This window comes from Scomber japonicus, chromosome 22, assembly GCF_027409825.1.
Source record: "Scomber japonicus isolate fScoJap1 chromosome 22, fScoJap1.pri, whole genome shotgun sequence".
NCBI lineage: Eukaryota > Metazoa > Chordata > Actinopteri > Scombriformes > Scombridae > Scomber > Scomber japonicus.
Genome location: NC_070599.1, coordinates 27,654,335 through 27,668,693, shown reverse-complemented (window position 1 = coordinate 27,668,693; position 14,359 = coordinate 27,654,335). Strand labels below are relative to the sequence as shown.

General features: G+C 39.4%; 2 protein-coding genes across 2 annotated transcripts in view; both read left to right on the top strand.

The window, feature by feature from the left end:
- LOC128383666 (sodium/hydrogen exchanger 9B2) overlaps positions 1–2,308 on the top strand; it is an 11,605-nt gene extending 9,297 nt beyond the window's left edge. The window contains exons 11-13 of the mRNA XM_053343255.1: positions 578–714; positions 1,753–1,927; positions 2,085–2,308. Of these exons, the coding sequence (XP_053199230.1) occupies positions 578–714; positions 1,753–1,927; positions 2,085–2,179 (407 nt within the window). The 3' untranslated portion in view covers positions 2,180–2,308. The remainder of the gene's footprint in view (positions 1–577; positions 715–1,752; positions 1,928–2,084) is intronic.
- A 3,950-nt stretch (positions 2,309–6,258) lies between these two features.
- LOC128384112 (low affinity immunoglobulin gamma Fc region receptor II-like) lies at positions 6,259–13,075 on the top strand. Its single transcript, XM_053343693.1, has 9 exons — positions 6,259–6,274; positions 6,752–6,790; positions 7,133–7,247; positions 7,894–8,042; positions 8,560–8,799; positions 9,660–9,938; positions 11,951–12,187; positions 12,626–12,760; positions 12,960–13,075. The coding sequence occupies exons 5-9, from the start codon at positions 8,598–8,600 to the stop codon at positions 13,064–13,066; spliced, it is 960 nt and encodes a 319-aa protein (XP_053199668.1). The 5' UTR covers positions 6,259–6,274; positions 6,752–6,790; positions 7,133–7,247; positions 7,894–8,042; positions 8,560–8,597; the 3' UTR covers positions 13,067–13,075.
- The last annotated feature ends 1,284 nt before the right edge of the window (positions 13,076–14,359 follow it).

The window sequence follows — 14,359 nt, the reverse complement described above, 5'->3', positions numbered from 1 at the left end:
CAAATTTGTTTGGCACTAAATCACAACATAAATTGAAAGATTTTGATTATTACCTATAATGTTCTTTTTTAAACTTTTATCATACTTCTTCAACTGGACCGGGTAACAAATTGTCTATTTTTTCAGGTTATCCACAGGTCTTCAAAAGTCTTGAGGGCTGTAGCAAACAATCGATAATAGATGTTTGGGCCATAAAATGTCAAAAAATCGTGAAAAGTTTTGATCAATGTTTCCCAAAGTTTAAGATGCAATTCAAACTCAAAGATATTCTGTTCATTGTCAAAGACGACTCAAGAAACCAGAAAATATTCACATTTAAGAAGCTGGAATTAGAGAATTTTAGCATTTTTCCATAAAAAATAAATGACAATTAGAAAAAATATTATATGATTTTCAAAGTATTTGACAATAAATTTTCTGTTGATAATAATAAATCAATGGATATAGCCCTTACATGTCTTGATTATCACTCAACATCTATAAACTACAGAGAGACGGAGCTGCAGAAGCATCACTGTCGTTAAAACAGTCTTAAATTCGTGTTGGTGTTCCTGTCTGTCTGTACGTGTGTGTTCAGGTCTTGGTCTCGCCTGTATCAGTATCGGTCTGGTGATCCGCCTGCTCGTCACCTACCTGGTGGTTCATTTTGCAGGATTCAACCTGAAGGAGAAACTGTTCATCTCTGTGGCCTGGCTGCCTAAAGCCACCGTACAGGTAGATGGTCATTCAGTTCAGAGAGCTTTAATTTAACTTTAACAATGTTGGATATTAAACATAGTTATAAATCCTTAGGTGAACATATGTAGAAATGCTGCCTGCAAGTCAAAACTTCAATGCTTTGTTTGAAACAGTTTTTTTCCTACCCAGCGGATGACCTAAAGACTTCTCATCATTCTGTATCCTTGGTTGCTAAGGTGGTTGCTAAAGTGTTTCCACTCTCATGTCTCAGATGTGATTTTAGAAGTTGAACATTTGGGGTAGTGAAGGAGAAGAAGAAGTGAAATCCTGCTACTATAGGTAGTTAACGTAGGAGGAGGGGGGGCTTAAAGAGACAGGAGCTAAAACGGCCCGTTTCAGACTGTTTCAGAGGCTGAAATGAGCGGCTGCATTAAGGACCAGTAGAAGATAAATAAGGAGTATTTAACTGGAAATCATGCAAAGATATTCCAGAAGAGACACAGTATATTAATATAGAGCTGGAGATGTCCTCATTCAACAACAAACGTCACCGTTAGCTGGGCTATGGCCTCTTTCACTTCCTGTTTCAGTGTTTTGAGAGTTGTGGTCTAGGAAAGGTTTTTGTCTATTGACGTAACCTCTGTGCTTCTGTCAATGTGTTTCCTTTATGACGATGTGTGTGGCTATCAAAAGCCAATAGTTTTTGACACCTTTTAGAAACAGTCTCTAATCATACCAACCTTGGTTTGATATGTTAAAGTTTGATATGATTGAAGAAGAATGGGTCCAGATGTATTCACCACTGGTAGTTTTTGTGTTTAGGTAATCCATTTGGATTTGCTAGCTGTTAGGTTTCATCACTGTTTCATCAGTGAGTTCCTGTTAGTTGACTGGATGTGAAGTTAAGGCTGTAAGGTTGTTGTTGGGCTTTCAAAGGAAAATAATTTATGGGGATTTGACAGGTTTAGATTTTGGTTTCTGGTTTATTTTACTGTCCAAAGCAGAACTCTGGACTGTTGTATGTGTGAAAGATATTAAATTAAAACTATCTTCTGATGTCCGTGTGTGTTTCAGGCTGCTATCGGCTCCAAGGCGTTGGACATGGCGAGGGAACAGGGGGATGAGACATTAATAAAGTTTGGTTCGGACGTGTTAACGTTAGCCGTGTTAGCTATCCTGACCACAGCTCCCATCGGAGCGCTGGGCATCGGCCTGGCAGGACCACGCCTCCTGGCTCGACAGGTCAAAGGTCAGCACACATAATTCTCCCTAACAGACACAAAAAGTCTTTACCACCAAAAAGTTAAAAATCTATAACTTAAGTAAGTTTTGTCATGGTTTGTCGCCCATTCAGAGATAATATGTAATTATTATTAATGTTAAAACATTGTTTATCTTCATCACAGCAGATGAGACAGAAGGCGGAGCGACATCTCAGAGCAGCAACAGGGCTGAGAAAGATCCGGAAAAAGATAGCGTGACCCTTGAGAGCAAGCTATGAGGCAGAGGAAAGTTAAATATTATACACTTTATGTACACACCTTATGTCGATGATACTCTTTGTAGCTGCAGATATGTTTTTGTTGTATATTTATTGTGTTTCTTATGCTGTATTGTGCTTTTACTAACTATTACCACACAAATGTCAAATTATTGACACGTAGCAGTAGAACAGGAGAAATCATCTATGGAAGCCCATTTCCAAGTATGATCAGAATTAGTCTAAGCACCACACTGAAGCTCTTTACAAGAATTAAGATGATGTGTGATCAACCACAGCATTGGGGGAAAGATGTCAACTTTGTACATCTACTGTGTAGGCCAAAAGGGAAGGTCTAATTTTAGTCAGATCTGCACTAACAGAAGTGAGAGAGGCGATGGTTGATGTAAAACAACACTAATAGTGTTAATAGTGGCAACTTTAGCAGCCAGACTTTTGTTTTTTCTTATGAATCATAAACTTTGTTGTGTACATCAGTCTTAATATAATAATATAATATACAGAGATTGTGATTTATGACTGAACTGTACTGGGTCATCGTTTCACTGTAACATCTTCAGACTCACAATGGACAATTTTTAAAAAAGGATGAAAGAGAAAAAACATAATTTTTTATTCCACACGTTCTTCTTCCTTGTTAAAACCTGGTGCCTACATTACCCACAATGCAACTCAGACAGCAGACAGTAGGGTGTAAGGTTGTGCTGTGTTGTGCTTGTAGCCTAGAGCTGCAAAGACAAGCACTCACCTGTTAAGACGTGGCTCAAGTGGCCACGTACAGCCCAAAACAATAGAAGAAGAAAAAACTTATGAGGACACAAGACATCGACATTTGTTTACTTTTTTGGAAACTTCTTTATATTTAGCGCCGTGAAGTCATAAACTGGCAACACAGTAACTCCAAGATGACATTTATGTGACATTAGTGTTTATTCATTGTTTATTTATTATTATAAATGTTCAATTTATCTTAATGCTAACCCCCTGTCCAGTGCTTAATTTGTAAAGTGGGAGGTCCGGGAGCGCAGGGGTGGGGGGATGGGGGGGTGGATCCGGCGAAAACGGGGGTTGGAGGTAACGGAACAAAACATTTTTTTACACTGCCTATGTAGCTTCTCTGACTAAACAAACTTTGTTGTCTTTTTGACATTTTGTGAAATGAGGCTAACAGCAATCTCAACCAGCATAAGCACATGTGTCACTTGAAGTGCCCCCCCCCCCCCAAGATAACAGCATTGAACACAAACAGTAATTAATTTTTTTCATTTAGGCGATTAATTTTTCATAGTTACACAGGAAGTGCCGGATCCAATAAAATCAAATTAAGCTCTGCCCCGTCTAATGTGTGGGTGCGTTTTATTGGGTTTTAGCAATATAATTTATACATGATTAGAGAGTGTAGATTTATTTTTAGCTCACAAGCTAGAGTACCATGCTAACATAATTTATTCTGCTCAAAGTAAAAACTTTGTTTCTTTGAGTTTTTCTTCTTCAGGTTTACTTCTTCTTCATCTTGCGTAGGTACAGAGGAGTAGCTTATTTAGCTAGCATGCTAATCAAGCACACATTGTTTTAATAGCTAGCTAACAAACTGATATTTCGCTGGCTAACAAGATGACATAACATTTAATAGAAAGTCATGTTTTCAAAGATATTCATTATCTCCTATTTAACCTTTCTTTTGTAATTCCTGTTTTATTTAATTCATTTTCCAATGAATTAATATTTACAATAATCTATCTGATGATGTGTAATTTATAAAACTGTTCTTTTATATGTGCCTTTAAGCTTAATAATAAAACTCATCATCATTTCCTGTCATTGATTCCTTTATTCCTGTGAGACTGCTCTTTTTTAAAAACTGACTGAGACAGAATTAGCCAACAGACAAATTTAATCAGTAGTGTTTTTGTAACAGGATTCACAGGATTAGTGCTGAGTCATGTGAAGCTTCAGTGTTATATGTAACTTCTGCTAAAAAGCCTTGTTGATTCTTTCAGAGAGCAACGCCCTTTAAAGAAGTTCATATCTTCAGTTAGAGACTTTCTTTCCTGAACATGAAAATATATTAATACAAAAATGATAAAATAACATTCAGGGCCAGGAGTTTTTATTATAATATACAATACAATTTAAAACTTGTTCTGATCATCAATTGAAAAATACCTGGAGTATAAAAAAAGATTTACCTGGATTTTATGTCCCGTCACTGCCATGAATCATTGTGAAAAACAAATGTATTTTATGAGGAAACGTTAGAAAAGTTGATGATTATCTTAGAATGAATTCATGAAATGCAGATTTGTTTTGACAGTTGAACCACGCAGACAGAAGACTTCCTGTTCCTCTCGAAGTACGACCAGAATTCGTCTAAACACCACACTGAGGCTGTTTACAAGAATTAGGATGATGTGTGATCAACCACAGCGTTGGGGGAAAGATGTCAACTTTGTACATCTACTGTGGAGGCGGAGGCCAAAAGGAAAGGTCTAATTTTAGTCAGATCTGCAATAACAGCAGTGAGAGAGGCGATGGTTGATGTAAAACAGCACTAATAGTGTTAATAGTAGCAACTTTAGCAGCCAGACTCTTGTTTTTTCTTATGAATCATAAACTTTGTTGTGTTCACCAGTCATAAGTACAGCCCAAAACAATAGAAGAAGGAAAGACCAAATTAAAAGTTGTGCCAAATTAGAGTTCATTAATACCAACTTAGATATGAGTTTAAAGTTTTATTACAATGGAAGAAGAGGGATGAGGGAAGACATGAGACGAAGGGGAGAAGAGCGGATAGAGTGTGACTTAAGTAGTGCTTCCGTGAAAATTAGGGAGGTATGAGGCATCGTGTCTGTTCCCGAACTTAGTTATAAAACTTAATTAAAGTATGAAGTGTTACCATCAGTGGCATCAGTAGTATAAGAGCTGGATGATGGATGTGTGAATGGGGGTGGGGGGGGGGGGGGGGGGGGGGTTGTGATGTGCAGAAACCAAAATAACTACAACTGAAGTCGTAGAGCCGGAAACTAAACACCTACACATGACCCCACAGGACCGTCACATTACATCAGTAACCACAGTTCTCCACCAACCCTCCCAAGTCATTTCAGTTGTCTGTCAAAGAGCTCAGTGAAACCTGTGCTGGTAAATGTTCTAGGGCACACACAACATGTTCTCGCCACTGAAGAGGGCACTTTAGTGCATGTTTTTGCCACCCAAGAGGACACCTTTGTGTGTTTTGCCAACCATGAGGGCACTTTAGCGTGCGTTTTTTAAACAAATGGGCCACAAGGGGGGCGTCCACCCTTGTGTACACCACTGCCTCATACCGGTCCCAAAGAAGACAAACCAGAGAGCTCAGAGACTTCAGGCCTGTTGCCCTCACATCTCATTTAATGTAGGAAGCCATCCTCTATCTGCACAGAGCGGAGTCTCACCTGGATAAGAGGAGCGGTGCTGTGAGAATTATGTTCTTTGATTTCTCCAGCTCCTTCAACACCATCCAACCCTTTCTACTGACAGACAAACTGCAGGTGAGAGTGAATCCACAGACTATCTGAGGGACTGCACATCTGAGACTGTGACCAGCAGCATGAGCGCTCTGTACTGGTCACCCTCTAACCCTAACCCTGACAGAGTACAACTCTCTCTTTATTATTTATTTTTTAAGGAAAATATCGACTAATTTACTGAATGCAGCTTCTTCAATATGACGATTTGTGTCTGTAGAGTTGAGGTGGCAGATGTAACATAAACCGAACATGTTTGCAACAGACATAAGACATGTTATATGTTTTATGTTAAATGTCATTAAAAGTCATTTTCCACAATATTTTAGATTTATAATCCTTCTTGCTGAAGCTGCTTTGTGCTGCTGTTCTTTTCTGAGGTGCTAAAAAACAAAGTGGACTTGTGAAGATAAAACAGGATGTGACTGCTGTCATCTCGTTGTTTCCTACTTGTGGTTAAAAATATGCATAAAAAAGGTGTTAGAATAAGTTGCTCTCTCCTCCCACTGGCCTTTGTGGTTGAGTTAACAGCAGTTTCACCACATTTGCTAGTAGACGGTCAACATGAAGACAGCTCTGCACCTCGTCTGTAAGTAGAGAAAACCTTGCATTAATGTTCACTCTAACTCTTCTATAGTTCAGATTTAATAAAAGGTAAAACCTGCTTTTAATTGTGCTGATTGTTAAATTATTGTTTGGAAACAGTTTGATTAATTTCCTGTTGTTCAACAGAGTTCAAATGATTTAACAAACTAAAGTTTTGTGTAGCTGGAAACTGAAGTGTGTATGTAAACACACGCGCATACACACACACACACACACACACACACACACACACACTTAAGTCACTTTTAGGGACTTGACTTACATTCATTTCCTGGAGACTTACTCTAACTTTAACCACTGACCCAGAAGTCAACATTTTCCTAACAGGGGACACAGCTTTTGTCCCCAGCTGAACAAGCTGCCCAATCTACTGGTTGTAAGTCTGATGCTTGTCCCTGAAAGTGACTTAAGTCTGACAAACACACACAAGCTGTGGTTTGACTGTGCCATGCCGTTTCAGTGTTGGGGGCCGTCTGCGTCACATCTGCTCACAGACGAGGTGAGTTTGACACAAACATCCTCCAACGTCACTTTTTTATTCCTGCTTCTGATCACATCTGATCTCTATCAACCAATCCGCCTCCAGCACTGTTCAACATCTATATCTCTTGCCAAGCTGTCAGTGCTGTCTTGTTTCTTTACATCTAGTCTGTTCTGCCTGTTTTGAAGCTGTCCAATCACTTGTGAGCTTATATAACATATTTACCTATAAATATGAACATGATGGTTGAAACAGAGTCATACATAGACTGTGGCAGGAGTTGAAGGTTGAATTTATAAGAGTCTGAAGTTAACATGAGCACAAACAGTCTTTCTGTCTGTCTTCATCTGTCTCGTCCAGCCTCTGTGACGGTCACCGCTAATCACTCTCAGTACTTCGAGTATGGCACGATCAGTGTGAGCTGTGAGCAGTTCAGCCCTGGTGAATGGAGGGTGTGGAGATACACATCAGGCGGGTTAGTTTTCCACCAACTCAACACAATACAGTTAAATCAGTCGACACAACACACCTGGCAAACGTTCAGTCTCTGCTGATCATCCATCACATTTTAGATTGATTTCCTGCCAACTTCCTGTAGACGGAGAGACAAATCTGCTGTTGGTGATTTACAACAACAGCCCCTTTTTTCCAATATGTGACAAGGTGGTGATAAGTTTCAGTAAAATCTATGAGTGTCATGATTTAACAGTGGGAGGTAATATATGTGAGCTGTATCACAACAACTCTCTTTTTAACCTTTATATACCATTCTTTTTTATTTTTGAGAACTGTTAAAATACCCTAATACACCCTTCTTGTCCTAATGTGACCCTCAGTACACAATATCATTTTTTATTTACAGATTTGTATATATGCAAATGTGCAAATTTAACCTGTGTTTATGAAAAAATTATATTATTATTCCTTATATTCTATAAGCTGTTCTCCTGGACCATAAAATAGTGATTGTTGTCTTTGTTTGCTCTCTGACAGCTTCATTAAGGATCATTGAAGGATTATTATGAATATGAATTGGTGTTTAGACTAATAATGAGTCAGAATATGAACAGCATGTGTAGTTTAATGGTGTGATCAGCTGATAAACTGATATTTGTTCGCAGTTTGAAGCTGTCCCAGTGTGGGAATGGCTGGGGCAGCCAGAGGTCCTCCGCCTGCATCATCAGCTCAGCCAAACTGTCTGACAGCGGCGTGTACTGGTGTGGATCCAAACACAGAGAGAGCAGCAACACTGTCAACATCACTGTCACAGGTAAGAAACCTACAAACGACCTGCAGCAGCTGGACGAGCCTCATTAGTTCTGTTTTTCACACGAGGCTCTGATCTCTCTCTCTCTTTATCATTAATGGATAACACAGAACTTGCAGTCATGATCATGAGGAGAGTTCACCTCACAGCAGGATATGACTCCACAGCAGCTAATAATGGAACATCTCAGTTGTTTCATAGAGAAGTTGTTAAAAAAAGAGGAAGTGACACGAGCTGATTCAGGCACATAGTGACAGTGTTACGTTTATACTGCTGTTGAATGCTACTATAAATACACATCACATCAGATAATGAAATTCTACAAGCCTCTTCGACACCATAGCAACATCTCAACCACCTACAACACATCATTTTCTTCGGGGATTTTCTAGATTGAATAGGTGTGAACGAGGTTTCAGAAGCTTTAACAGACCAGTAACAGTAACACCTTTACTTTTACTTTTCCTGTCACATTCAGTAACCATCACACTGACTGGTTTCCATCTGTCTCTGTGTTGAGGTGGACCAGTGATCCTGCAGAGTCCTGTCCTCCCTGTGATGGAGGGAGATGATGTCACTCTGCACTGTAAAACATGGACCTCCAACCTCCCAGCTGGTTTCTATAAAGATGGCTCCCTCATCAGGACTGAGCCTGCAGGTCACATGACCATCCACCATGTTTCCAAGTCTGATGAAGGCCTCTACAAGTGTAACATCAGCAGTCATGGAGAGTCTCCATCCAGCTGGATCTCTGTCAAAGGTGAGGTAAAGACAAATCTTCAGACCTTGTGGTGTTTCATTTATTGATGTTTGCAGGATTCTGCGCTGGCACGGCAGTCATGAAAGAACATTTCCAGATTATTATTCTCCTACTTCATCCAACACATAAGTTTATTGTCTGATATGAGACACCATAAAGGTTTCTCTGATTCTAAATATTTTCACTCCAGCGGGGGGTGATGACTCAGTAGTTGGTGTACTGTGGCTTCAGCTCCCCATACACCCCACTGAAGCATGGCCCTTAACCCCCAGCTGCTCCAGAGAGCTGCTCAGTCAGTGGCAGCAGATCAGACTGGTTGTACTGGGCAACCTCCAGGTGTGAATGTGATCAGGACTTTCAAATGTGCTTTCAATGGAAGTGATGGAGGACCATATCCATTTAAATTAGATGATCAGCTTCTATTGAGCTTCAGCAGTGTGAGTTATTCATATCAAGTGATATCTGACACATTTACAGTCTTTTTAGCATCAGATTCCCTCTTAGTGTTTCCTGTTTCTCTGTGGTGGAAGTATAGTAACAAAAATACTTTGCTACTAAAAACACTGTAACGTTGAAACATAGAAGATGAAGATTTGACTCATTTGGACGCTGAAGCTTCATATTAGCTTCAGATCAACTTTTAAATCCATGTTTCCATAGAAGGAGGACTGTGGATTTAGTCCTCCATCACTTCCATTGTAAACATTATGAAGGGATCTAATGCTCAGTGTGAACAGGAGGAATCATTACAGACAGAAAAGAAACGTTAACACTCATTTAGGCTTATGACTGTTGGTTTAAGACAGATTTGAAAAGTTGTGAACTTGTCCTCTAACAGTTTTTTTGGTGACTGTCTGCAGGGAACTCAGCCCCGGTCACTCTCACAGTGTCTCCTGACTCATCTCAGCACTTTGAGTACCGCAGTCTGGATCTGAGTTGTGGTGAGAACAGCAGCTTCACTGGATGGAAGGTCAGAAGGTTCATCGATAACAAAAAGATCACCAGCTGTGGAGACGAATGGGGGAGTCCAACTAGCTTTGGCTGCCAGATCCAGACCGCCAAGAGGCCTGACACCGGCACCTACTGGTGTGAGACTGATGCAAAGCAGCTCAGCAACTCTGTCGGCATCACTGTTCACGGTAGGAGCAGTAAGAAGAGGTTAGGATTATTTACTAGCACAATACATAATCATTCTCTGCTTTGTGTTTCTACTTATCCATTCCTCATAAAAAACTCAAATACGTTTTAAGCGCTGGTAGTGTTGATTGTAGTTAATCGTGTTTAACCCGTTAGTGTTATTTTTTTTTTAATCTAACAAGTGAAACACAATTAACCTACCCCACATATAAAGTTATATCTTAATCTATAATATGACATAATTTCATGACAAAATGATCAAATAATTGTAGTGGAGTAAAAAGTACAATATTTGCATTTGACTTGTTGTGAAGAAGAATAATGTAGCAGAAAATGTAAATAATCAAGTTAAGCACTTGAGTAAATTTACTTCCTTGTAAAAATTCAGCATAATTGTAGAAATCCTCAGTCTTTGGTGTCCTGATCCATTTACTCTCTTAAGGCCCATTTATGCTCAACGTTAAATACGAGCCTTCTGTCCGTGCTCTGCGTTCATTTCGTCCGTATTTCTGCACGTTTCCATAAAGCTTACGGATATGGACCAAACGGAGCAGTACCAGCGGAAGACCACGGGGGGGCAGTGCTGCTGTCACTACTCGATACGTAGCTCTAGTAAGACACAAAGAAGAAATAACAATGGCGGAACTTTTTGAGGAAAGGTTTTGCGAGTTGGTGAGAAACTTTGTCCCTCCTGTTGTCCTCGAGTCAAGGAAGGAAAGGAGGCCCGGGAGGACGACAGAAAGGTTAAACATATCGTTTTTGTCTTTTATGCAAGAGGAACATTATCAATATCTCCTCCACAGTCGCCATGCTTGGTTTTGAGTTTGTTGTTGTCATAAACGTTTGACTCTGTGCTGCCCCCTGGTGGATGTATTGGTTAACATCCATGCCAACGTAAAGGATATATGGAAGTATGAGAGCAGTGACGGTATACATATCGTACGTAAGTTGAGCATAAATGGGCTCTTATACTCCACAGGAACCAGCGAATCACAACTTTTAAAAAGGAAGAAGGGCATTCATAACATATAACACATAAAATCTAATAAAACACCCATCACATGTTTACCGTAATATAATACATTTGTTAATTTGGACCATCTGGCATGTTTTAGCTGATTTACTGCAAGAGAGGCCTTAAATAAACAAATATAAACATCTATCATTGTTTACATTATTTGTACGCTGAGTCTTTCCTCCCAAGCTGTTTATGGCCAACTCATCCAACACATTGCATCAGTCAGCATTTCCACATGACATTAAAGTAGCTTGTCTTTTTCTTGTGCATAATATGATTTCTATGTTTCAGTCTAAGTATGACTAGTTAAATGCACAAAGCTTACACACCATCCAGCATTAATGTTTGCACTGACAGAAAGTCAAACTTCAGAGTTAACGCAACAGACTCAATTTAACGCTGCGGGTGTTAAAATTAATTAAAGACCAAAATGCACACCAACACTTTCATGGATTGAATCAGACAAGTGTTAGTTTTATTCGATTAAGTATTAAAATAACACTGAACGCTGCTGATTTCAATTAACACTGAAAAGTGACCACGGCTGCTTCGCTGTGTGTGGAGCCTCTGAAGTGCTGAAAGATGATATTTATTCCTCACCAGAACAATAATAACCAGATAGTTCAGTAAGATGACTCAGATGGCTCAGTAAAGTAGGCCAGACATCCATCTCTACAGCAAAGTTTACACCTTCTTAGAGGTCCTGAGGTTTTCCCAGGCCTGATGGGAAATGTCGTCCCTCCAGTGAATCAGATACTGAACTACCTTAGAGGATTGGTTCTATTTCTACAATACTGATGTATCATGATGAAAGTGGGTTCCTACTAGTCATAACTACACTGTAAGAAATGGGGGATAAAATCTAAATCTCCTTCCAAATTGGGCTAAATTTAAAATGATGCTTCTCCAGTGTCCGTTAAATAGATCGATTGAGTTTGTATCTTTTAAAAGTTGCACATTTGATTAAAAATGTCGACTGCATGTGTTTATGTTCAGATGGGTCAGTGATCCTGCAGAGTCCTGTCCTCCCTGTGATGGAGGGAGATGATGTCACTCTGCACTGTAAAACAAAGACCTCCAACCTCCCAGCTGGTTTCTATAAAGATGGCTCCCTCATCAGGACTGAGCCTGCAGGTCACATGACCATCCACCAGGTTTCCAAGTCTGATGAAGGCCTCTACAAGTGTAACAGCAGTCAAGGAGAGTCTCCACCCAGCTGGCTGTTTGTCAGAGGTGAGGAAGCTGCAGTGCTGTCCCGTCTTCTTTGTCAGTTTCATAGTTTGGTTGAATTTGACCGTCCTGAACCTGGAGGACTGTGGCACTTTATTTGACACATCTGTAAACTCCTAGAAATGTGTAATTTGGTATCAACTGTGAAAGAAAACCTCCATTTAAACCCAAGACGAAGGTAATTCATTATAAAAGTGTTCTGTCCTTGATGCATGTGTCCAGGTTTAATGACAGAAGTAAAAGGTGAAACTAAGAAGGAAAACAGACGATAAACCATCAATCATCAATCACACAGTCCATAAAAACATCAGTAGTGAAAGAGATAGTAAAAGAGTAATATTGGTGTTGTAAATGGTCACCACAAATAGAAATATAGTTTTGTTTAAACTGACATGAGTAGATCTTGATTTTAGACATTAACCTGATCAGCTGTCTTCATAGATTTGCCTCGAGTGGAAACTGAACCTCATCGTGCTCGTGACTCCCTGCTGAGAATCATCCGGCACGTAGTGAAGTTCGGCACATTCTTCATCGCCACCGTCCTCATGGTGCTTTCATTTCTACACAAACCAAGAGGTAAAACTCACTGACACCCTTAAATCTATCTATCTATCTATCTATCTATCTATCTATCTATCTATCTACCCATCTATCTATCTATCTATCTATCTATCTATCTATCCATCTATCCATCTATCCATCCATCCATCCATCCATCCACTGTGCTTAACTTCAATATTTCACCCGGTGATTATAAATGTATTACTGTCCTCAGCTCCCTCTGCAAAAAGACCAGCTGACCAACAACAAGCCGTCTCCGTGACAACGCCCCCATCCGTGCCCACCAGGGAAGATGACGTCACCACCGAGCATCATTTCTAAACTAACGACTGAGTCAGATGAGTCATTAAGATTTTTTTTTTGTTGCATGTTTTGATTTTTTTTTTCTTCTCCAAAATGATGGAAAACTCTCTCTAAAGCTGTGAGAGTGAAAGGTGAAAACATTTATTTAATCTGGCTTTTAATAAGTGTCATTTTTACTTATTCTTACTAAATGTGAAATGTTTTTGAAATTGATGAATTTTCTTTTTTTTTTATTTGTTGTTGTTTTATTGTATTTTCATTTTTTCTCTGTAAAGCACTTTGAGCTACATCCCTGTATGAACTGTTCTCTTTACACAGTGTTGACTCTGTTTCTGATGTGAGGCTGTAGAGAATAAAAACTGCATTTTTACAAAGTGACTGTCAACATTTGACTCAGGTGCCTCCTAGTGGTGGATCTGAAAAAGACACTTAATCATATCAGCCAGCTGTGTTTGTATCCAGATGTGATGAGGAAATATTTAACGTCCCTGCAGAATCCAGACACTTAATTCTTCTTTACGTACAAAAAAAAGTGATTCTCAGTGAAGAGTTGAAAGTTCACGACAGAAGAAATACTACTCAGGTATCCCAGCATGCTTCACAACATGTGACAACAGAGCAGTTTCAGACTGTCTCTCCTGGAGGAAAGTAACTGAGTACATTTACTCAAGTTCTAGTACTTTACTGTAGTACAGTTAGAGGTACTAGTACTTTACTGTAGTATTTCCATGTGATGCTACTTTCTACTCCACTACATTTATTTAACAGCTTTAGTTACTTTTCAGATGCAGATTTGACACAATGGATAATATAACAAGCTTTTAAAATCCAACACATTGTTAAAGATGAAACCAGTCAGCAGTGTGTAGTCTGCTCACAGTTCAGATGTCTATGAGTTGTTAACAGCTCCACCAAATACTGATTCTTCCCTCTAAACTTCTCACATGCTTTCATTTCAATAAATGTTCAAATGATCCAATATTTCAGCAACAATCAAAGATTAGATTGGTCGGTAAGAACAGTATAATTCTAAAAAGTCTGAAAATATATAAAAGGTAATTTTACGGTTAGCAGAAAAAAGCAAAAAGTATCTCTGTCCCAAATACTAGAAGTGATGCTCAGTGGTGACAGAAGCAACATTGCTGTGGTCATCATCCAATCCCTGCTCTGCCTGGGTGGGCGGGGTCATCACCATGGAGACAGGTGGGTCATTTCCTGCAGTCAGAGAGAGAAAGTGTAGATAATTTATCACCTGTTAGCCAGTCAATCAACCAGAATTAACTTTCTGATTGATTGATTGATAGTTTCTGA

What these genes read in the sequence shown, in the direction of transcription:
- LOC128384112 (XM_053343693.1), top strand. Translation starts at nt 8,598, where the DNA reads ATGGAGGGAGATGATGTCACTCTGCACTGTAAAACATGGACCTCCAAC. An exon ending in CAGCTGGATCTCTGTCAAAG is followed by an intron (nt 8,800 to 9,659) that starts GTGAGGTAAAGA and finishes GACTGTCTGCAG; the next exon opens with GGAACTCAGCCCCGGTCACT. An exon ending in ATTTCTACACAAACCAAGAG is followed by an intron (nt 12,761 to 12,959) that starts GTAAAACTCACT and finishes TACTGTCCTCAG; the next exon opens with CTCCCTCTGCAAAAAGACCA.